Raw genomic sequence first — 23,407 nt, 5'->3', positions numbered from 1 at the left:
TCCGATAGATGCGGTGTCGCACAAACGAGCTCTTTACCCCTCTTGAGCTTGCTCATCGGTGACTTAGTCAACTCTTGTTATCTCTGAGCAAATGCATTGTGAGTCGCCAGATCGTCAGCGCTAGCGCTGTGATGTGCCCACGTTGCTACGGCGGCTTTCGGGGTTCTTACAGCAGAAATGCATTCTGGCTGATTGCTTTTCCCATAGCACTTACCGGTTGTCCAGTTTGTGTTGTGGTGTTGCCGAGGGTGGGCCGCGCCTTCCCATTGAACGCGGAATCACGCGACTTCGCGTAATAGGAAACCGCGAAGGACTTCAACACGCTCTTCAACGCTTAGCGCAGCTAGTTCATCCTTCCACAAGCCTCTGTTTGACTGCATCACTGCATGCCCATTAAATTGCGCGATACCGACCTGCCTTGTCAGCACTAATGCCGTCGCAATGAGCCCATCCTTCTCCTCATCGCCATTTCTTGTGAGAGCCATCTCACCCATCTAGCAGCCGCATATCGCCACACCGCATTCACGCTGTCCAACTATTTCATCCAACTCCATGCCGACACTTGTTCATGTATTCCGATAGCTGACCGGGGAGGTGCCAGCGGTGCGATGCGGAAGAGCCCGGAGGGTGATTGCGGAGCCATACAGAGGTTGTGGCGTTCGTCTCGAAGATAGAGGGATAGGCATGGATGCAGGTCTGGCCTTCTGTACGACATGGGCGAATTTTCGCGTGTGATTCGGACACCACATCCCATGTCGCGACCTCGAGGCGATGGGTGATGCTGGTGACAATTCCACTGCTTCAATAGCGCAACGAGCCCACATCACGGATAAGCGGTATGCGGGACGCGCCACCTCGTTCGACGATTTCACGCTGTTCGTCGGGTTCAGGTATTCCGTCGCCCATCGTAGAGAGCTTGAGTCGCAAGCGTGGCAGCGTGGCAGCGTTCGCGAAGTTGGTGGGTCATGAGTAATTGCAAGGGTGCAATTCGGCAAGAGAAGGTTTCGCTAGAGGATCGCCTTCCTGGACTATCCTTATAGGCATTTCCACTTTCGGGTCTCCGACATGCATGTCCGCAACACCATCAGCGCTATCGCATCGTCAAACAGGAAGCCGACTATTGGGTCCAAGATAATTGGCTGTGGAGTCCAGGTTGTATCTCTAACAGTTGACAGGGCACGGCATAGACCCTGCGCGAGGGCTAAGATGCGGCTTTCCCTCTCCGAAGCGTAGGATTGCAAACACGAACGGATCTCAGTCTCCACCTTGCCCAATCAATTGGCAACATGGAAAGAGATCTATCAACCTCTTCTTACCAAGACTTATTGCCACCCGGCAGTATCTAGTTACAAGCTCACCTGCCGAAGGCGAAGCGAGCATGCGCGACACGTGCTAGCCGCACCGATGCCAGGAACCTAAAGTCGCTAACGTTAGCCTATTCTCAACCACTTCGCGATTTTAAACTCCATATGGTCAGGCTCAAGCTCTGACCTGCGCCTCAAACGCAGGGCGTCCATGGCCCAAACCGCGGGGCCGTGTTGATCATCGTTTATCGGCACTGCAGTTCCTCCACGTTCACTAGTCTGAAGCTGTCTTGAAACAATAAACAACACCCCCACATCTTTCTTTAGAACTCCTTCGTTTCGACAGAAAGGGGTATCACCTTCCAAACCAACGGTCCGTTTGCTGATGCGACACCAGAAAGCGTTCATCGGAGGGTTAGGCTCTGCAAAGCTGTATCGATGTTGTTCAGCACAATGCAGTACCGGCAGCATTGCATGCATCTCATGGCTCTGAAGCTGCTGCGAGTGAGATCCACCACATGATCGCCACGCAGAGTTGGCGAATTATGGCACGATGATCAATGACCATGAGCAGATGCACCACATCTCGTGAGGTGAATGACCGGGAACCACATCGTAAGCTTGAGCATAACGGGCATGTTCGCTAAAACATGTCACGCTTCAAGCAGGAGCTTTCCACCGGTCACATAGTGGCGTATATCCGTACTCCCAAAACAGTAGCGTGGGTCTTCCTCACCATTGCTCTAGCGGCCTGTCACATCTATTCCAGCACCTCTCTTCAACGCTTACCCATGGGAATCGGGGTCAGAGGAGACAGCTACTCATACAGTGCTAGGTGTAAGCATGAGTCGCGGCTGCTATTCTTGCCACTTCTCGGAAACATGTTACAGTGTATAAGAAGAAATGCTCATCGCTCTCTTCTTACCATTATCATCTCAGGTCATCACAGTCATTCGCTCTTCGCTTCTCGGCACTTCTCACCTATACTATCTTATTCTTCATCCTACCAGACACTCACTCGATAGAACCACTATCTTCTCTTCACACATAATGTATATTCGCAACGTCCTTATCTCTGGCCTTGCGGCTGCCAGCACAGCCCAGGCCTACTCCAACTACACCATTCGGGAAGAAGACTGGACCGTCCCAGCACCAGCGCCAGTACAAGAGAAACGTACTCTTGCAAAGATCTTCGGCATATTCGACGGCATCTTCGGTGGCGGCGGCAAGGAACCTGCGCAAGAATGCCCTGCTGTCTGGACTCAAATCTCTTCCACCCTCACCCAACAATTCCTAGGGGACGGCCAATGCACAGATGCTGCGCGCGCTGCTATCCGATCTTCATTCCATGACTGCTTCAACGGCGCATGCGACGGTTCTCTCATCCTCGCCAACGAGTGCTCGAACAAAGAGAACCGCGGTATGGAACGCCTTTGCGGTAATCTTGCCAATGTCGCATCCCAGACCAAGGTCGGTGTTGCCGATCTGATCCAATTTGCCGCCGCACATGCAGTCAAGACATGTCCTGGAGGACCCACTATTCCCGTCAAGGTTGGCCGCAAGGACTCCAGCGAGGCGAATGCTCTCGGCGTTCTACCTAGCGGTCATGCCAATGCAAAGGACTTGGTCGGACTCTTTGGTAAGCATTCATCTCTAGTCTTCAACACGTTCACAGCTAACAGCTTTCCCAGCGCAGAAAGGCTTCTCACCCTATGACCTCGCCGCTCTCATCGGAGCCCACACCGCCGCCAAACAACGCTTCACCGACCCTTCCAAAGCTGGCTCTGCCCTCGACTCCACTGTCGGCACCTGGGACAACAAATACTACTCCGAGACCATGCGTGGAAGGGCTCCTTTCACACTCCCCTCCGACAAGAGCCTTGCACAGAACCCCCTTACTGCCGGCCCGTTCATCGCCTTTGCCGCCAGCAAGGGTATGTGGGACTCGGCATTCGTAAGCGCAATGGTCAAGATGAGCATGCTCGGTGTTGAGAACAAGGAGGACTTGATCGACTGCACGAGCGCGCTGCCCGGTGGCAGCAAGAAGAGGGATGTCAGGAGCCGCAACCTCTTCGACCGCCTCAAGTGGTAGACAGTGTGGGTAATTTGTACGGTGTGAGCATTTTCGGGCGTTACGATACCTTCTTATTTTTTCATTATGGGCACTTCACGACTCTCTTTGATGGTACATGCTAGTCATGTTTTCTTATATATACCATAGTCTAGCAATAGTATAGGCGGCGGGTAGTATGACACAGTAGTACGATGTCATTAATAATTCAAACACTTCACAAATACCTATGACGTTTACCCATCACGTTCTCATGCTCGGAAGAAACTGGATAGAACCTTCTGCAGAACGCACCGCCGATACAAAATGCGCGAATTAGAATAACGACGTTGATGTATGCGTCTCGGTTCTCTAAAAGCATCCACAGTGTTCTTCTGCCTTTTTTTAGTAGTCAGTAACGCGTCCTACTACAATGATATAACGACACAGTAAGTCCACGTATTCATTATCTACACATGCCTTCTTTCGCCTATATTCAACGTCACTGCGAGCCAAAGCGGCTCAAGCTACCTCCTCCTTCAACAGGAAATCGAACACGGTGCCCTGCGATAAGCCTTGGTTCTTGACGCAGAGCTCAAACGTTAGAATGGACTGTTCGGTGATGACAACTTTACGCTTCCTTCTTTCGCAGCTACCATAATGCTTGGAGCGAGCCTTGGGGTCCTCCTGCACTGTTTCCTTCTTGTCGGTCTTGCCCTTCTTCTTGGACGTCCTTTTGTCGCGAAACTCGTCTGCATTATGCAGCATCTTGGGCTTCTTGTGATGATGTCCGGAGCGCTGGGACGAAGGCGCTTCTCGTTTGGCTGCTCGAGGTCGGTCAGAAGCCATGGCGGTGGCAATATCTGGCGACAGCTTGGTGGATCGAGCAATCTCAAAATCACTATTGTCGTATCTACGAACGAGAGACGGTGAGCAAGAGGCTGTCCAGTTCGTGCGGGCAATGGTGAGCAATGAGTTCCAGTCCCAAGCAGGCTAGCGCGTCTGCCTGCGTTTGCACTACCCGGGCTCCCTGTATAAGAATCCTGTCCTCTCCGCCTCCAGCTTCGACCTCAGCCAACCTGCTCCTCATGGCAGTGCTACCTTCTACTTCGCCTTCGCACTGCCTACAAAAGCGGCGGCGCACCGACTTACTAACAACTTCTTCCATCTTTTACAAGCAGCTCTTTCAATCGTTCCCACCTACACTCACACGGCGTCAGGTGTGCCACATATGACTCTGCGAGGGCAGAACGTCTAGGCTCAAGGGCCTAGGCCTGATGACCTAGAAGCTTGTGGTGCGATCCACCAGCAACACCTACTCGACAGTAGCGATGGTGCCAGGGGGAGCCTCTTTCTCACGAAAGCCCATGCCTGGAGAGCAAGCTTCAACCCGAGACGGTCTGTGAAGTGCGGTCCTGGATACGAAACATCCACAACGATACGGAGATCTCGAGATCTAAGTGTGAGCTACTTTGGAGGCTCACATGAACGAAAAGGACGACGGAATCCATCTTTCTTTTTTTTCGTTGGCGTCTCTGCCTTGAGCAGTGCGTTGAAGAAGAAAATGACGCAATACATCTAGACGCGAGATTAGAGCCTTAGTTCACGAACGCCATTCAATTCACATCGAATGTAATGGCTCGATGACGCAATGGCAGGGGAACGCCAGAGTGACAAGACGTGCGCCAGGTGAGCATCGGGAGAAGAGACTAACAGAAAGCAAAGGAAAGAAAATTACCAAGCAGGTAGATCAACAACCGAGACGCCGACCGCTGATAGATGAGAGTCTGAATAGCGAGCGAACTGAAAGCAGAAGGCATCATCGCCGAAGCTGCCCTGCGCTGTAAACATTGAACCTTGTAACGACATTAGCGGTAGCACGACAAAGAGGAAGGAACGACAGAAGGCAAGAGACGAGCATAGCTTACCAAGATGACCAATATTACCCACACCCGTCGACTTCATATCACCGACGTGAATGGCCTTTGTACCACATCTTCCTCATACCAACCTCTCAACTTCCACGATGAAATCACATAATCAGAGACGAAGAAACAAAGATGACGACATAATTCCTATAACCCCCCATCGTGCCTTCCCCAGGATATCTAACCTTCCCCATCCACCCATCGATGCCAAGCCATCCATCCCATCATCCAAACATACCCATCCGTCACCTTCCCTACACTAACAGTAGCAAACAAAAAACGACGCCAGCGAACATCACAAGGACGCAAGCGATGCATTAGTAGGTCCCTCCAGATGTATTACAATACAAGACAAGGAAACAAGCAGAGACAGCCATGTTGTGTAGAAAGTTAAAAAAAAGCTTATAGTTTGCTCAAGCGAGGAAAATGACAAAATAAAGTAGTAAAAAAAAAAGAACAAGGCGATCGGGTATCGAAGTCGAAAATGGGGCTATCGCGAAAATTATTTTCCCAACTGGCTTCCTTCCCCTCCGTTCCTTCCAAGTGTATGGCTTCCCTTGCTAAAACAACAACGATGGTAGTGCAAGCAGCGCCCCCAATACGTGACAACGTGGCGGTATTAACGTAGCTCTCTCAGCCTTCCTCCGGCGGTGGCGTGGGTAGATCTCTCCCCTTTGATTCCGGACTCGGTGGGTGGACGACTGTGACTGGCGTCGTGGGGTCTCTTGATTCGTCGTCTTCTTGGTCGGCGGCGCCATCACCGTCGATGATACTTTCGCCTTCTTCGGGTATGGCAGTCGGGCTCAAGATACCTCCGTCTTCGCTTTTGGCGGAAGCTTGATTGCGTCGGTTTCTCCTTCGTTGTCTTTCCGTGTCCGCGCTCTCTCTTCTCCGCCTGACGGATAGTGACCCATCCTTGTTTAGGCCAGTTCCGGACTGAAGACCTTCCAGCATGGCAGCAGCGCGGTCTGCGATGTCTGCTTCTGCGGTACCGGCGGCGGCAGCTGCTGCAGGACCAGCGGTGCTACTAGCCTCGCTATCCGCAGTCTCGCTGGTGGGACTGAGCAGTTTGTTCTTCTCGTCCTCACCCTCGGCACCCTCTCCGCCATCTTCCATGTTGACGCCGATCTCTGGGATCTTCTGGCCACTAGCCACGCGTACCTGGTGCCTGTCCTTTAAGCGGGCGCGACGACGGCGATCGCGTTGATCTCTTGCTTCGGGCTTAGCAGCACGTAGCTTCTGGAGCAAGTCGTCCATGGCACCGGTGGATGCGGGTGATTTGGGAGCATCGGAGTCCGAGGAGAGGGCATTGGGTGAGAGAGGGTTTGCGGTTTGCGCTTGTTTGCGACGCATGGAAATTTCGTTGCGACGATGTTGCTCTTCGAGAGTGGTGTTCTTCTCCTTGGATTTCTACAAGCAAGTTAGCAATTGATCCATAGCAATGTATAACCAAGCCGTGTAAAGCCAGCATCGTGATCACAAGAACAGGGGGTTGGTGATGACTTACCTTCCATTCCTGGACGAAGTTGGCCAACTTCGCAAAGAAATCCCTCCTCGCACTGTCGTCGGTCGGATCTTCACCATAGAACGCCATAATGTCGTCATAGCTCTTCTGCATGTCCTCAAGGAAGACCTGCATCTGCTCTGCCTTTCTCCTAGCCTCCTTCATGTTCCTCTGCACAACAATGGCGACCTTGTCCTCTGGGTGGAACTTCGTCGGATCAGACAAGTTACCAGAGTCTAGCGACATCTGAACGTTCTTGATGTTGTCGATATACTTCTTGGCATCGGTCTGAAGTTGCTCGACGTTGATCTTCTGGGCTGTTACAACGCCACTGATCTCGTCGGTAAAGCCTTCCCATCCAGAGTATTGGTTGCGGACGATTCTTTCAACGACATCGGCGAATGTAGACTCGTTCTTGTCATCCTTGAGCATACCCAATCGCCCCAGAGTAGAGAGCTTGAAACCACTGGCTTGTTTGTTGGCATCGTTCATGAAGTTACCAATGTCGAGAATGAGACCCAGAACACTGATCAAGCTTGACGAATCACGCAGGCTCTCGGATACCCTTGAGATTTCTAGCAGCTTGTTGGAAATCTCGTCGTACTCAGTTTCGTACGTGCGAGTCAGGGCAAGCGCCCTCATCCTGCTCTTCCAGTAGTGGTGCAGTTCGTAGGCAGTGAGAAGGTAGATCTGATCCTCTCGTGTGAGTTCGTTCGGGTCCTGTTCGCGCTTGCTCTCGCTAGCATTGGGTCCAGTCCAGTCCTTCGAGTAAGGAGCCATGAGCTTGGCGGTGTTATCGGGAATATCGCAGAAGTCGTTCTTCTGCAAGAACTCCATAGTGACAGGGTCATCCAGAATCTTGTTGTCGCAGTGGATGATCATCCTTACGATATCTTCAACTCCGTACGATGAGAACTTGGCCATACTGATCTGGAAGTTGTGCATGAGGTCGCGAGAGATGATCTGCTTCTTGTCGTCCTTCTTGCCAGATTTCTTGCCAATCGCCTTGATCTCCTTTGCCAAGAAGAGCTTCTCGACTTCCTCCAAAACACCCTTCCTTGCCAACTCCTGGTACTTCTCTTCTTTCTCTTCCGAGCTGAGACCGCGAGTGGCCCAGACAGTGGTAGTAGGTTGGTCGACCTTGTCCCAATGCAGGGCCTTAAGCTTCTTCTTCGGTCGCGGTCCAGAAAGAGCAAATTGTTGGGCAGCGCCAAATCCAGGCGCCTTGGGCATGAATCCAGGACGTTTGGCACCTGGCATTGGTGGTGGCGGTGGTGGAGGAGGTGGCATGCTGCCATCTCCTGGCATAGGAGGTGGTGCAGGGATTCCGGGCTTGAAGCCAAGTTTGCCTGGCGGAGGCGGCGGCGGCGGAGGTGGTGGAGGTCCAGCAGTACCGGGCATAGGAGGCGGAGGAGGAATGTTGTTCGAGAATCCAAGGGCACCAGGAGGCGGGGGTGGAGGTGGAGGGATGTTGGCTTTGGGTGCCTCATTATCGCCAGGCGTCTTTGGTGAGTCGGATTCGAGGCTGGGATGCGATGGTCCTGTAGTAACGCCATCCCCTTCAGCATCAGAGTCTTCGTATCGCTTGACGTTCGCCGTGATATCCGCCATGAGGGCATTGGCTGTCGAAGTGCTGAGCTTTGGCTTGTGCATCTGGATCAGACGGGGCTTCTCAATGACAGCATCATCATCGTCCATCTCCGACATCTCAGCATCCTCACCAATCTGGCCAGGAAGGCCAGGGAGGGGCTTCCTGCGGGGCACTCCACTTTTGGCACGTACTGATCCGAATGAGCTGGCTTCGAGGCCACCATAGCCCTGTTCGGTCATGCCAGGCATGTCGCCCTCCATCTTTTCTCGCAGTTCCCGAAGCTTCTCGCTGGGCTGCATCTGCAGGGACTTGCCCTCCAGTGTTGCTTGTGTCCTGGCTCGTTGCAGTTGGATCTCCAGTCTGTTCATCAGACGTTCGCGGTCCATGATACCCTGCATTTGAGCTGGATCGGTGGTAGCGAGCCCGTCCTTACCAGACTTCTTCGCTGCCGACGCTGCTACGTCTTGAGCATCCCTAAGCATCAAGTACAGTTCTCGCGTCTCCAGTTCGTTGCGTTGCAGTTCTTGTGCTCGTATCCTCTGCATTTCCGCTAGTTCGGCCTTCATCGTCTCTACTTGCCTACCACGGAGCTCAATGATACGTTCTTGTTCCGCAAGTTGTTTCTGCAGCTTAGAGACTAAGCCATCTGCACCCAACTCCAGCTGCGCTTTCATCTCATCGCGTTCTGCAATAGCCGAGTCTGCGATTTGTCGTGCTTCGACTGCTTCATCGCGAACCTGTCGGGCTTCAGAATCGGTGTACAGCTTGTCAAGCAGAGATTGCACAGTGAAGTTCAGGCTCTGCTTGAGGTCCATGTCTGGCAGTCGGCGGTCCATAGCCACGTAGCTCAGCATTTGGTCCACCAATTGGAACATTCGCAATCGATCCTCGCTCTCAGTGTCTCGCATCAACAGCAAGTGTTGCATAGCTGACGTGAAGTAGTCTTGCGCGCGAGTGCCACCAATCTTGCTCATGATAGCGTCTGCGATTTGCAGAGGGTCGTTGAGATCCTTGGTTTCGCCTTCGACGCCCTCGACCATGGAGCTGTTCTCCTTCTGAAGGAAATCCTCATAGTCGACAGCTTCGTTGTCCAGGTAGTGCTCGATCTGCTTGTCGATGACATCGTATTGAAAGCCTTCCATCTTGTTGAAGATGCGCTTGATGCCACATGCTGTGAATTGGGCTCGCACGTGCATCCTGAGCTGCAGGTCGCGCTCCGGGGCATCCACAACCATGTTGATCAAGAAGAGTGTCGCGATGGCGTATTCCATGAGCAGGTTCTCTACGCCGATACCTCCACTGCGGACTTCGTCTGAAGCGCCTACCATGGAGCCCATCTTGCCACGGCCGTCGACCGTGACTTCGACGATGCGCATCCATGCATCGAAGCGACTGCTTTCGCCATACTGGGATTTGAGGTTGTCGAGTGCCTGCAGTACTTTCTCATGTCCACTTCCGTTGCCCCAATGGCACAAGAAGGTCAAGACATCTGAGACGAGCTTTCGTGTGTTGAGCCGCGTGGAGATTAAAGAGCCGCACAGCGCCTGAATGATGGACGGATGGTTGAGGGCGTTGTCGGCACCGTACTTGTTGTTCATCAGAGCCTTCAAGCACTTGATGATTTCGTATTCGCGTTCGACGTCGTTCTCCGCCTTTTGCGCCATGACGCTGGGAGGAGGCGCCGGCCCTGTTGTCTTTCTGCGGTTGATCTTGGCCAGCACATTCGTGAGGGCGATTTGACCCTGCGCTTCGATGAAGCCCCTGACCCAGGCGATGGGCTGTGTTCGCAGACTGATCTCCAAACTCGACATCTGTTTTATAGATATGGAATTGTCCATGACCTTCTTGACGTACCACTCGGGTGAACCCTCCTCTTCTGCGCGCATGAGGATGTCTTGGCCACCACCTGCACCGGGGCCGCCGTAGGTTATCCGCTGCGTCTGGCGCTTCTTCTCCTCGTGCTTGAACTCGGCCAGCTTGTCCTGATAGACGAGGGTCCACTTCTTGTCAATCTTGTAGGCCTCCATCTGCCGCCGCGCCTGCTCTGGTAAGCTCTTCCATCCTCGCTTCACCATGAGGTTCATGAACTCCTTCTCTACGACATGGTCTGGCGGCCGTTGTATGCTGAGCGTGTTCTGGTTGAACGAGGTCTGCGACGCGGAGGGCGAGGAGGAGTTGTAGTGCAGCAGATGGCGGTGCGAGTCGCGGGGGGTGGAGACGGCGGTGGGGAGGAGACTGCCGGCATCGAGGCCTATGGAGGAGATGGTGCTCTGAGATGGGTTCTGTGGGTAGAAGACGTTGCTGCCGCGCGACTTGGAGTCATTGCTGTAGATGCTCGCCTGGTCGGACGAGGTGCGCGTGTTGTTGGAGGAGTCAGTGCCGGCGTAGTATGAGTAGTTGCCGTCCCTGCTGCTCCCGCGCGCGCCCCACTGCTGCATCGAGACGCCGCGGTCGCCTGGGTTGCTCGAGGCGATGGTGGTGCCGAGCGAATGGGGCGGAGGGCGCGGTGGCCCCGGGTTGGAGTAGCCGTTCTGGGGCATTGCGGTGGCGTTGAAGACGGGGTACTGATGGAAGTCGCCGCCGCCCTTGTTGAGGTGGTGCGGCAGCGGTTCGGCGTTCTTGGAGGCGTCGTCTCGCGGGGGGTCGATGGAGGATACGGGGCCAGCTCGCGCGAAGATGCCCTCAGCCGTCATGGACACGGGCCGCTGGTCTATCGAAGCGCCGCCGATGGAGTGTCTGTGTGAGTGTCGTGACGAGAGCGAGCCATGGGAGCTCCCCGGGGGGCTGTCGGTGGACGATGTGGTGGTATGTTTGGCGTCGCCCGTGTGCTTGTCCTTGTCTTTGTGCAGGCGTCGTCCGAAGAACTTGCCGGCAGAAGATTGCCGACCCTTGCTGTCCATGCCTATAGCGAGAGCCTATGCCCAATGCTCTGCCGCCTTGGGAGCGCGCCGCCCGACGTGTCTGCGTCCCCCTCCTTCGCGGAGCAATGCGTCCCGCCTCGCTGCTACGGCGCAGGTGACGATGCCGCTGCCTCAGCGGGCGTGTGTAATCCTCAAACGAGCGTGCGGGGCTGCGTGCGGTGAGTCGAAGGTGAGAAGCAATTCCTGGGGCGCCGTCGTGGCAGCAATGCGGCTGCGAGAGAGGGAGTGGGAAGTCGCCGAATACTGTAACTAACTAGCGCCCCCCGTGTGACTGCATGGCAAGTAGACAGGACTGGGACGCGGCCATTTGATCTCCACAGCGCCGATTCACCACGTCTCATAGTTACAGCGCGCCAGGGCTGCTCCGCGTGGATATGCAAGCACGCGAACCACCCGCCATGGCCGCATTGGCTCCGACGTTCTCCTGAGACGTGCGCACGTCCGTGTTGTGGCGCCATCTGCCATCCATGCCCAGACGAACCCCTAGCCGGCCTACGCGACGGGCGTCCTCCCATCGGCCTCGACGTCGACAGTAACTATTCCCGGCACATCCAGTACTGTACATCCCGCCTGTCTGTGGCGCAGCAGGCACAACACCTGCACACTCGCCCGTCGCACCTTCCTCACGCCTGGCGCACTGCGTCTCAACACCACGTCTGCTGTCCACATCCACCACCCACGGCTAGCAGCCCCGGCCTCGCATCAGCCCTAGGCGATCAAAAGGACGCGCTCCGCCAGTTCACGCACCTTCACTAGCACATGCATCCACAGCCATGGCCGGCTTTACCCATTTCCTCAAGGTGAGTGACAGCTGTCACGTACAGGAAGCTTGGGCGGTGAGCGCATAACGCGACCCACCGCGCACACCAACCCCATGTGGAGGCTGACGATGCGCCTCCAGACCATCCTCGTACCACTCTTCCTCGCTGCCCTCCTCTATGTCCTGCTAGTCTTCCTCGTGCTGCCCTTTGTGCGCCGGCACCGCAGCCGTTATAGCCAGTACCTGCCTATGCCCGCGAGCGTGACCGACTTCCCGTCCTCTTGGCGGACGAACCTCTCCGATGCCCTCTACAACCTCTTCGCGCCTTCCGCGTGGGTCAGACAGCGCGCGATTGTGGATGGGAGCGGACAACACGACGACGACTTGTTCGACGACGAGGAGGGAGAGGGCATGGTGGGCTTTGACCCCATCGATGAGAGGAGAAGAGAAGCCCTCGAACAACGCCGCAGCATCATGGAGGAAGAACGGCGGTTAGGACGTGAGCTGGAGGAAGGCTTCAAGGATGACAGTGAAGATGAGCATGAAGACGAGAGGCGGCGGTCCTTGTCACGACATCGATGATTTCTATAATACCCTTCCTCATACAAGAAAACACGAACAACTGCACTGCCGTCTACATTAGCATAAAAGCTGAAGTTATGTAAAGCCCTGAGGTAATGTAGACTTCTAGGAGGTAGGTGTCCGAACTTTTCGTATGAGGTGTTTACATCACTTTGCCTACAATTTGGAACTTTCTCATGCATCACATCATCGGTTGGAGTTGGAGTTGGAGTTCAAGTGGATATATTCATGTACATAGGTAGGCGGAAATATCCATCTAACGCCTAAACCTAAACAAAGAAATTCGTGCCAAATCGCTCAAAGAAGACAGAAGGCTGCAGAAGGAGACCGTTCCTCTACTTGCGCTGACCGTACGCCTTGGTGGCGTAGTCGCCCTTGTGGACAATGAGGTCCTGCAAAACGAAGTCAGTGTATGTCTCATGTGCAATAGGTACAGATTTTCACTTGCCTCTGGGCGATAGTTCTCGCGGCCGGAGAAGTACTCGTCGAGGATAGCCTTGGTGCCGTTGGCGTATCGCTCCTGGGCGTCGATGGAGGTACCGGACATGTGAGGAACCATAGCGTTACCGCCGCCCCATGGGTTCTGGGCGTAGCGGAGCGGGTGGTCCTTGGGAGCGGGCTGAGGGAACCAGACGTCACCACCGTATCCACGGAGGTGGCCGTCCTTGAGAGCCTGGGCAACGTCCTCCTTGACGACGATGGCACCACGAGCGGTGTTCACCAACCATGAGCCCTTCTTCATCTTGGAGATGAGGTCCTTGTTGAAGAGACCGCGGGTCTTCTCGTGGAGCGGGCAGTTGATGGTGACAACATCACACTGGGCCAACATCTCCTCGAGGTTCTCGACGCGACGGCAGCCAATCTCCTTCTCCTTCTCAGGAGAGAGGGGCTGGTAGTCGAAGTAGAGGAGCTCCTTGCAGTCGAAGGGCTTGAGACGGCGGAGCACACGCTCACCGATACGGCCAACAGCGACGGTACCGACAACCTTGTTCTCGAGATCGTACTCGTTCTTGGCGACCTCGGCGACGTTCCACTCTCCCTTGGCGATCTGCTCGTGGGCGGGGACGAAGTTGCGGACAAGGGTCAGGATGGTCATGACAACGTGCTCGGCGACGGAGACGACGTTGGAGCCAGTAACCTCGGCGACGGTGATACCGCCGTTGGTCTTGTTGGCGGCATTGAGGTCGACGTGGTCAGATCCGATACCAGCAGTGACGGCAAGCTTCAGATTCTTAGCCTTGGCCAGGCGCTCTGCGGTGAGGTAACCGGGGTGGAAACTGTTGATCGCGATCTGTTAGCTGATGCTGGCTCGGATGGTGTTTGCAGCCTTAGCGCGTCCGGCCGAAGCTTGACGCGTGCATGTGGGGCGCTTAGCGGCATTGCGGGGTAGCTCTGACGTACGGAGTGGTAATGATAACCTCAGCATCAACAAGGTGCTTGTCGAACTCGGAGTTCTCGCCTTCCTTGTTGGAGGTGGTGACGAGCTCGTGGCCTTGCTCCTCGATCCACTTCCTGATGCCTAGCTCGTTCTCGGTAGTTCCGAGCATGCGAGGCTCCTGCTCAGCGTGGACACCACCCTAGTGTTGTCGTTAGACATGCCAACGCGCATTGGGAGTACCATGGACACTTACATCGTAGAGGACGAGAAGAACTTTGCCCTGTTGTGAAGCCGTCGCGGTCAGCGTTCTGAAAGCATTCGGTTGGCGGAGCGACGAAGTTAATCGAGGTCCGGCGCGTGCGCTGAGGAGGGAGGAGGCAGGGCGCGCAAGGCGAGAAGCAGATCGGAGAAATACCATTTTGACTTATTGAACTGATAGTAGAACAATTGAGGCTCCGAGGGAGAGATATATAGTAGAAGCCGGCAAATGTACAACGAATGGTACGTATTCCTGACGCAAGGTATGTCAGCCTATCGTCCCGGCAGGGGGGAAGTGAGGGGTGCGTGGGTCGGTATACCTCTTGCGGGCCGAAGTGACGTCGTTGTATGGTAGAGAAGTTAAATGGAAGACCGGATGCTACACTGGACAATGTTGGTGTTGTGAGAGCAATTGAGGGGTTCGTGAGGGGGCTTTTATATACCGCCGAGCAGCCGCACGATCTTCTCACTACTTTCAGCCTCTGATCCCTGGGTCACCAGGCAGACGAGGTCGGTCATCCCCACTTGGTGATGCGACATTCCCACACAGACAAGTGGTCGCTGCGGGTGTGACGGTCGTGTTTGGAATTACTTCGCATCGCTGATAGTGCGGGGTCGCGTCCAATGGCGCGAATCAGCTCACAGACGCGCCAGGGGAGCTCTACCAGCTGCTTACCCGTTTGATACTCACGAAGCTTCGCCGAGAAGCCCGTAGCGTAGTCTGTGGGCGTGGGTCAACACGGTAGCTCCAGTAGCGCGTGGTCGTTTGACCCGATCGAGCAAGAATGTACGTAAATCGAGGCCTGGGAGTGGCACTTCACTGGCGTACGCTAAAGCTCCATATGGAGAGCTCCCGAATAGCTTCAATTCGGCATTGTGGAAGGATCAATATGGTTTACGGAGCTGGTATTGTGACTCTCAGAGGCCCGAAGGTCGTGATGAAGTGTTGTTCGAATGGCTGTCCGCAGGGCTTTCGCTGGGTTCCAGCTTCCAATGCGACCACAGGAAAATGCATCTTGCGTAGAGAGAACTGTGGGCTCGGACGACACACCCACAGCATCTCTGGAAGGTCGTGCCCGTGCTAGCGATGGCAAATCCAAGGAAAGTGGGCTTGTGTCCGAGCAATCTAGATGCCGCTTTGTACTTTGTCCGCAGCAGCACAGGAAATGCGGAGCTGCAGCGGTTCAAGCTCGCAGTCTGCGGATGCGAGATGTCGCCGTTGCGCCTGACAAAACTCGCGGGAAGCCAGGGCGACGGTCGGCGCAGGGGGTTTGTCTCGGTTTAGACGGCGGCAGGCTGGAGATCGTTCTTATCTTTCGGCCGAAGCTCGCTCGGAAGGTGCGCGCGCGCCAAATTCGCGTTTCGGTAGTTCCAGCTTCCAGCTTCCAGGTACCCCACCACATCCACAGAATGACACTACGCATCCCTTCTCCCGATGTAGCTGAGGAACCCGATGGTGTCATAGTGTCATCTTGCCGACATCTCACGGAGCCATCTTCTGTCGATGAATGACTTAGTTATCCGGTCCCGCTCTTGCCTATCGTTGTATTAATCATACAGCTTCTCCGGCAGCTCCGCCTCCTCTGTATCACCTTCATCACAGCTCTAAGATCAAGTCGCTTGATCTCCTTGTATACTACTGTACTGGCTTTAACAGTAGCCTTCCCGCCCTACACGAGATTGTTCAAGACCCCCGCATTGCTACATTAACGATCACAATTGTGAGGTGTGCGCCGTACAGGCCATGATGTCGCCATACCGTCCCAAAGCTAGACAGTCTGTAGAAGAGCTTCCTGTAACTCTCGGTGCTCTATGTATCCGCGAATCGTATCCGTGTCGCATTCTACGCGACGGGAGGTAACTGGAACGAGTGTTGGTCTTGCTTTACCACCTGGGTAGCTACAATCCGTCCTGGATTAGCTGACGACAGTAATTCGGAATACGTCGGATAACAGTACACAGAAATCGTGAAGGAATGGAACATGGACTGCATTGCAAGAGCTCATGTGCATGAATATAGAGGGTTCTACCCAGCGATTTTAGCGCTCTCTTACCCAGGATACTAAATGGCGCACAAACAAAGCGAAGGTGAAGGCGAGCGCGAGCAAGCCCAAGCTCCAATTAAGGCCCATAGCGCAGTCACAACCTTTCAGTCGCCATCCTTTCTACACTCTTCTGAATCAGCCTTTTGATTTAGGGCGCGAATCGAGGTTCTTCTTCCACCACGGTCTCAAAGAAGGCAGAGTCTCCACGCTGGCTATTCCACGGAAGCGCACGTCTGAGGGTGAGTCCCCATCAAGCTGATAGCGAAAATCGTATACTGACGTCAACATAGGTACTGCCACAATGTCTACAACCGGAGGCAACGCAGAGGTCATCGCGAAGAAAGGCGATGTCATACTCCAGCTAGGCAAAGACGGGGTCGCAGAGGGTGTTCGCAACGTCCTTGTCGCATCCGTGGCTCTTAGCCTCGCTTCACCAGTCTTTGCAGCTATGTTCGACGGTCGCTTCTCCGAAGGCCAGAATCTCTCGCCAGCTTCACCACGTACAGTTCCGCTCCCGGATGACGATCCTGAGTCCATCATCATGATCTGCAAGATCGCACACTTCCAGACATCGCAGCTTCCCGTCAAAATTACCGCCATGGCAGTTTCCAAACTCGCGCTCGCATGTAACAAGTACGACTGCGTGGATGGGGTCCGATCATGGGCTATTATCTGGATCGCCGCCCTTCTTGAAGATCCCGATGCTGCGGACTTCGAGAAGATGATTCTTGCTACACATCTCCTTGAGTTGCCGAGTGAATTCTCCAGGGTTTCTCAGAGACTGGTGCGAGACCAAACCACGATCCTCAGTGTTACAGAAGCCATGGACGGTCATGAATTTCTGCCTCTGTTGGTATATGAATATATCCTACTTCACCAGATCTGTTATCAGAATGAGATCACCAGGATATTCGCTTCGATCGTTACAGGAAAAGAGTCCTGCAATACGAGCAGCCAGGCCGTTGTTACTTTCGTCAGGTACCTCCAGAGAAACGATCTATGGCCTATCAAAGAGTACTCGGCACCGGTCATCAAGTCCAGACTTGTAGCCGTGCCTGAAGCAACCACCCCTTATGGCAACGTCACTAACGCAAGTTGCCGTACCTCAGCCTGCGTCTGCAAGTCTGATGCTCGGCTCATCAAGGCCATCCTTATAGCCGAGCTCGATAAGGCATACAACATGATACAGGGTGTCTGCTTAGACTGTGTTCGTCAAAAGCTACTCGGAGAGCAAAAGCGGGAGTGTCGCGTGCCCCATGCGACGAAAGAAGCAACGGTTTACCCTTGATCGCCTTACGAAATGCACATCAAGGCACGCGTACGCTTGTCATAAAGTCTGGAGAAAGTATGGTGTTCTCGGCAGCGGCCTATGTCTTTTCTCTCAGATGGTTTCGAGACGCAGGATACCATGGGGCCCTAGTTTTCACCAAGGTTGGGCCCGAAAATAGAAGCTCTATCGATTCGGTTCTAGCGAGGCTTATTCTCCTTGTAGCCCTGCGTGGGCATCACATTAGCCTCAAATAGAGTGCAATAAGCTTTCCAAAATGAACAAGACTTTCTCAACGTGACACTCTTCGAATTTGATATCACGTAGTTTTCTAAGTAGCTCTGCGGCACACCTCGCGAATTTCGGCACTCATCAAACTCGGTACATCTCTCAACGCCACGCCGCAAGGTTCTTTGGCTCCAAAAACCACCCCATTCAAGGAAAAAACTGAACACCCTGGGGCCTGCATCAAGATAAAAACGTGCAAATTAGGTGGCCCAACGGCGACGTAGGCTCCAGGGTGTTCAGTTTTTCCCTGGTATAAGGTGACACTTACATTTCAGTCTTCGGCTCGAGGGCAACCTTATTGCGTGTCCCTCTGGCCAAAAAGCTCGTTACTGTTGCCGCCCACGTATGATACTCTACCCACCACACTTAATCCGTATCTCACATGCAGTGCCCTAATTTTACCTGTATCAATGACGTACAAATTCGTACACCTCTCTATCTCTAAGCGGAAGGCGCAGTGATGGTGATGCATTGATGCATTGTTGAAAAGGACACCGACATGGTACCATGGTCGTTAGGTAACGGATTGGCTGGCAAAACAGCTGTAGGCCGAGATGATATGGTTGACATGGTGGCGCCCCGGAACGAGAAGATGTTCTTGTTGATAAGAATTTAGGCGCTAAACGCATCATATGCGCTGCTCTTAAGACCCGTCCGCCAGTATCGTGAGTTCGTAGTTTAGCCTAGTTAGTCGCCAAGATCCAGATCCAGTCGGTAGAACTAGCTCTGATCATCCCAGGAGAAGGCGCTATTCCGGACTTCGTGAGTGATGCGTAATACCTAGGTACTGCCGAAAGCGCTAAGCTGGGTTCAGCGGAGATGATGCGCGAGCTTGTGTGTGGGTATCTCGCGGGAGATCGACAGGAGTGGCCAGCATTCGCCATTATCATCCCGGACTTCGGTGTCGTGATGTAGGGAAGAACTGGTTCGGGGTTTGAGGGTCTTCGGAGGGGTTCAATTGGGCCGCTCGCGGGGTCAGAATCGTCGTCATCATAGTTTCCCCTGTCCAGCTATTGCCACTTATTGATGAGATGCGGTCAACCTCAATTCGTACTCATCTTCAAACCACCAAGTCGAGTCGGTCATAGATGATGAGACGGGTAGGACACGAAGTTCAGCTGCTCGCCATACCTCGCTTGCGCGCGACGTCCAAGTCCGAGCTCCACTGGCGCCTCGGCAACTCTCGCCGCTTCCCAAATGTCCCTCCGCTGACATCTCCGTCCGCTCTCCAACAGCCTGCGCTTACAGATCTCTGACATATCTGCTTCGGCATTTCTGGCTAAATGAAACAAGCTTCAAGTCCGCCCGACGCCTGATCCTTCGATCCCTCATCTCTCTGCCTACCAACGATTCGCCATGTTCCTTGTGATTGGGCACGTGGTGCGTCCGCCTTGGTAAACCCGTGCATATCTGTACCATTCCTCAGCTCTTAGCATGATGTCCTATACGCGCGACATTCGTCCCGATGCTATTAAGGCCCAACGTTCGATATTGAGTACAAGGTCACCCCGTATGCTATGCGATTATTTCCTTCTCGCCTATTCGCCAACGTTGAAGTATCTAGACTTCGTTTTCCTCAAATTGGGAAGCGAGCTTGTCTACCGTCATCACGAGGAGGGGATCCGAAATTGGTTTCCTGGGGAAATTAATCTATCCCGCAGCATTCTTGGGGTAGGTTTCGCAAGGGCGTGTCTCTTCCCCGCCAAAGGGCCTAGTGCTTGCTCCTAGAGAGACGGCGCGAGGGGTTTGTCAGGCACGCTCTTTGTTGTATAGCGTGGCACGGTACGCCTGAGCTGTGCTACGGTCGATCAATATAAAGAGCCTGGGTACTTGCTTTCCCCAGAGTAGAATTCATTTCGCTACAACACTACCGACTGAACCTTGGAAAGCTTGCATACTCGTCTCTCTTCTCTCGGAACGCAAACCAACGTCTGCGCATCATGTTTGCCAAAATCCCCACCACGCTTCTCCTGCTCGTCACCTCGCTCGCACTACCTACATACGCTGGTATACAACAAACAGACTTCAGCGGCATTGGTCACATCTACGTCTTAGCCTCCGACAACTGGGGCACCGCAACCCCAGAGTCAAGTGTAGGATGCCTGAATGCGCATGGCAAATTCGTCCATGACAGTGGGAGCGGGAAAGAATGCGGGACATTCGAGCGCATGGATGACTACCCTTATACTCTTAGCACTCACAATGGCAACTGCACATTCCAAGACGCTAGTCAAGAAGAGAACGTCGACAGCCACTACGGGCAGGGCGATTATGCGTGGACGTGTACGGAGCGCAACGTTGACATTTACGACGAGCTATACACTATAGTACGTATTGTTCTCAACTTGGCTCGCCAGAATACGTTGCTAATGCGCATGTAGACCGGATTCCCATACGTCTTCCTCTGCTTCGGAGATGTAGCATGCTATTACGATGCTAAGCGTACCCCTACTGTCAACGAATCTCTTCCACTATGGCAATTCCGTTGGGGATCGCAGCAGACCGGCATCACGCCGGGGCATGTTATGCTGCAACTCATGTGGAAGAAGCTTGGTGATACACCAAAGAGAGAGCAAATGAGCGAGATACCAGGCCCAAGGATCCAGCTTAGTGAGGGCATGCAGATATCGCTACTGGGTCAGAAGTCAAAGGCATAGTGTTGAGACCAAGCAATTGGTAAGAAGCGCAACGCGTCGGAGTACTGAGTTATGATATCCATTTTTCCATTGATGAAGGGGCGGGCGGTCTTGGATGTGTTTCATCTGGTGTGAAGCGACGTTAGCAATCGCTAATGAGTCCGGGTCGTACCGCATATGTAGTCAATTTGATGTGCGATGCCAGCTTGCATGCGCAAAGTAATCTCGGAACAGTGCTGTTTCAGATCACCACACGGCATGGCTATCATTAAAACCTTCCACGCATCCGTAACACCGTGAATCATAGGTCAAAGACTTAAAAGATGAAGATAGGATATCGGGTTCGTTAGGTGAGATTGCTGCCGACATCTGAAGTCACAAGCTATTAGTCCACCACTCATTAACATATATGGCTGTCATCAAGTTTATGCAAAACAGGGCCTAAGTAGATGAACCACCGCCAACAATAGATTGATGTTACCATTGTCGTAAGAATGACCGATCCAAATGCAGTATAGTTACAATGAGGCCGATATATTAGTCGGCGGAAGCAAGGTTTACCATGAAAGGTCAGTGAATGATTGACGTCGTCGAAGATAATGCGAGTCAATACCTGACCTAGCACGTCGTTGTTGGGGCCGTGAGGAGTAGTCTCGACCCTGACAGTGCTCGAAGGCTCGTAGGTATTGAGATGTACATGCTGGCACTTGTAGGAGCCGTATGTGCCAGTCAATGGTAGAGGAAGCTTGTGGACATCGCCGCAACCGACGGTGAAGGCGGCTTCCTCGTCCGACATTGAGCCGCCGCAGTCCTTGTTCTTTTGGTTGTTAGTTCGTACGACCGATCTCAATCATGTGTCGAATACGTACCTTCCAAAAGTTGCACTCGATGGACTCGACGCAGATCATGATTGACATGATGTCGTCGTTGTTGCTACAACACGTCAATGACTGCGATGCAAGAGTGATGAGATTACGTACAGTGGAAAATACCTAGGGCTTTGCTTGTCCATGAGGAGAAACGTAGGCGCGGATGAGAACTCTGCTTGAGAGTACACGGCGCCGATATCGCGGACGTCGTCGTTGTTGATCATGCCGATGTGCGGACTAGGAGCCGCAAACGCCGTGCCGATGACGATGAGGAAAAGAGAGAAAATGTGCTGGTAGTACATTACTTCGAAAGATATTTTGTCTTTTGTCTTTATAGTTCGTGAGAAGTTTTATAGTTCAAGAGCGCGGCAGTAGAGGGAATAAGTTGAGGGTGGAAGTGTGGAGAGGAAAACTCTCGGAGGAGGTAACCGCTGCCATTTATGTTCCGCTGGCACCAGGCAAACACTGACCAGCCTCGCAATTGGCGACAAGATCGATTGCCACCTTCCGAAGGCGCAAGGGTGAAGGCGAAAAGATCCCGCCCTTTCTTTTCCGGACTCTCGGTATAGCTCCGCGGTAGTCATAGAGCGCTCCGCGAGATCGTTCCCTCTGTCTCTGCTCGGACCCACCATGCTGATATATCGGTGAGGGTGAAAATGAACTGCCATGCAAAGAAGCCATAGATGTGTGAGTCTCCAAAAGTTCCTGCCCGTTTCTGACCGTACCCTTTTCTTTGTTTCAACGTCTACTTAACACGAGGAGATCTTTAGCCATGTATTGAGGGACGGCAGGGTCACATCCGAGCTCTTGCATAGTCTTCTTTCGCTACGCTACCGCCTGCGTGGAAGTGTAAACGAATATGCGATTGTCCAGCTTGCGTCAATCCGCATCTGGCACTCAAAGTGATTGGAAGGGTAATATATAACTCGCTGGTGGCCATGCTCGCTTTCGGCTAGAGTGGGAAACAATCAAAACCTTTGTCATCGATAGCGACGCGTATGCTCTTGGTTGAAGATGACGATGGAAGTTTAAGCTGAGTATGACTAGTGCTAAAAACAAGTACTCGTAGTTCTCTTTCAGCTGCGATACTACGCCGTGGTATACGTCTCGCTGGAACTGAATGTTATCTAGACTATTAGCTCTTCGATCGAAATTACAGCGGATGCATCGCCGAACGGCATCGCTATATCTGCGACTAGCTTCGCTGTATAGATCGTCTACAAGTCGATTCGCGGTATTCTATTTAGTTAGAATATCAACTTGCCGTACACCTGTTTTAAAAAGGCAAAACCTATTTAGCTACCTCTAAACGCTATTTAGCTGCCTCTATAAAACTAGATAATAAGCCTCTAACGTTTTTTGCAAGTTAAAATATCTATACTTATTAATAGTTTAAAATCTTCTTTTTAATTAGGTAATTTAATATTAGATTAAGGTTACTCTAAGTCTTCTATAGCTCTTCTAAGGCCTTCTATAAAGTTTTTTAAATATTAAAATATAAAATAATTATAGTAATATAGGCGTTTTCTTTATGTAATTTTTATTTATTACTTTTAGGCTAGAAATATTATATTTTAGTAATATTTACTACCTAAATCTATCTAATAGCTTTACTACCTTATATTTATACTATACTACTATATTATAGCGTAAGTATACAAAACTTTAAAAGCTTATTTAAGTAGTACTTATTAACTTTTAGAAATTTTTTAAAAAGATTCTACTAAAGAGTAGTTAAGATATAAAAAGTAAAGAACCTCTCTAGGTCTTAGAGATAAGGCCTACTACGTTATATTTTATAATATTATACTATATTATAAATAATAAATAAATAAACTTTTAAGCTATTAAAACTAAGTCTAATAGACTTAAACGCCTCTTACTATCTATATATACTTTTCTTTCTTATATGTTATAGTATAATAGAATATTAAGTAGAAGTAGAAAGTATTTAATCTATAATTAGTAGAATAGAAAAGCAAAGTAAGTAGTAATAAGTAATTAGTATAGTATTCTTATCTAAGAA

General features: G+C 52.4%; 6 protein-coding genes across 6 annotated transcripts; 4 read left to right on the top strand and 2 right to left on the bottom strand.

The window, feature by feature from the left end:
- Window positions 1–2,354: 2,354 nt before the first annotated feature.
- On the top strand, window positions 2,355–3,396 carry J4E90_008630 (uncharacterized protein; the record flags this gene model as incomplete). Its single annotated transcript, XM_051438153.1, has 2 exons — window positions 2,355–2,943; window positions 2,996–3,396. 2 exons carry the CDS (start codon window positions 2,355–2,357, stop codon window positions 3,394–3,396), a joined length of 990 nt encoding a protein of 329 aa, XP_051288152.1.
- A 480-nt stretch (window positions 3,397–3,876) lies between these two features.
- On the bottom strand, window positions 3,877–4,203 carry J4E90_008629 (uncharacterized protein; the record flags this gene model as incomplete). Its single annotated transcript, XM_051438152.1, has 1 exon — window positions 3,877–4,203. The coding sequence occupies one exon, from the start codon at window positions 4,201–4,203 to the stop codon at window positions 3,877–3,879; it is 327 nt and encodes a 108-aa protein (XP_051288151.1).
- Window positions 4,204–5,915: 1,712 nt separating this feature from the next.
- On the bottom strand, window positions 5,916–11,277 carry J4E90_008628 (uncharacterized protein; the record flags this gene model as incomplete). The annotated part of the gene is made up of 2 exons (XM_051438151.1): window positions 5,916–6,692; window positions 6,790–11,277. The coding sequence occupies 2 exons, from the start codon at window positions 11,275–11,277 to the stop codon at window positions 5,916–5,918; spliced, it is 5,265 nt and encodes a 1,754-aa protein (XP_051288150.1).
- Window positions 11,278–12,071: 794 nt separating this feature from the next.
- Window positions 12,072–12,640, top strand: J4E90_008627 (uncharacterized protein; the record flags this gene model as incomplete). Its single annotated transcript, XM_051438150.1, has 2 exons — window positions 12,072–12,098; window positions 12,200–12,640. 2 exons carry the CDS (start codon window positions 12,072–12,074, stop codon window positions 12,638–12,640), a joined length of 468 nt encoding a protein of 155 aa, XP_051288149.1.
- Window positions 12,641–16,622: 3,982 nt separating this feature from the next.
- On the top strand, window positions 16,623–17,609 carry J4E90_008626 (uncharacterized protein; the record flags this gene model as incomplete). Its single annotated transcript, XM_051438149.1, has 1 exon — window positions 16,623–17,609. One exon carries the CDS (start codon window positions 16,623–16,625, stop codon window positions 17,607–17,609), a length of 987 nt encoding a protein of 328 aa, XP_051288148.1.
- A 2,207-nt stretch (window positions 17,610–19,816) lies between these two features.
- Window positions 19,817–20,533, top strand: J4E90_008625 (uncharacterized protein; the record flags this gene model as incomplete). The annotated part of the gene is made up of 2 exons (XM_051438148.1): window positions 19,817–20,203; window positions 20,258–20,533. 2 exons carry the CDS (start codon window positions 19,817–19,819, stop codon window positions 20,531–20,533), a joined length of 663 nt encoding a protein of 220 aa, XP_051288147.1.
- Window positions 20,534–23,407: the final 2,874 nt, after the last annotated feature.

Source organism: Alternaria incomplexa (assembly GCF_024043165.1).
Source record: "Alternaria incomplexa strain BMP 0042 chromosome Unknown scaffold_13, whole genome shotgun sequence".
NCBI lineage: Eukaryota > Fungi > Ascomycota > Dothideomycetes > Pleosporales > Pleosporaceae > Alternaria > Alternaria incomplexa.
The sequence above is the reverse complement of the archived record's forward strand: the minus strand, read 5'-3'. Positions and strand labels throughout refer to the sequence as shown.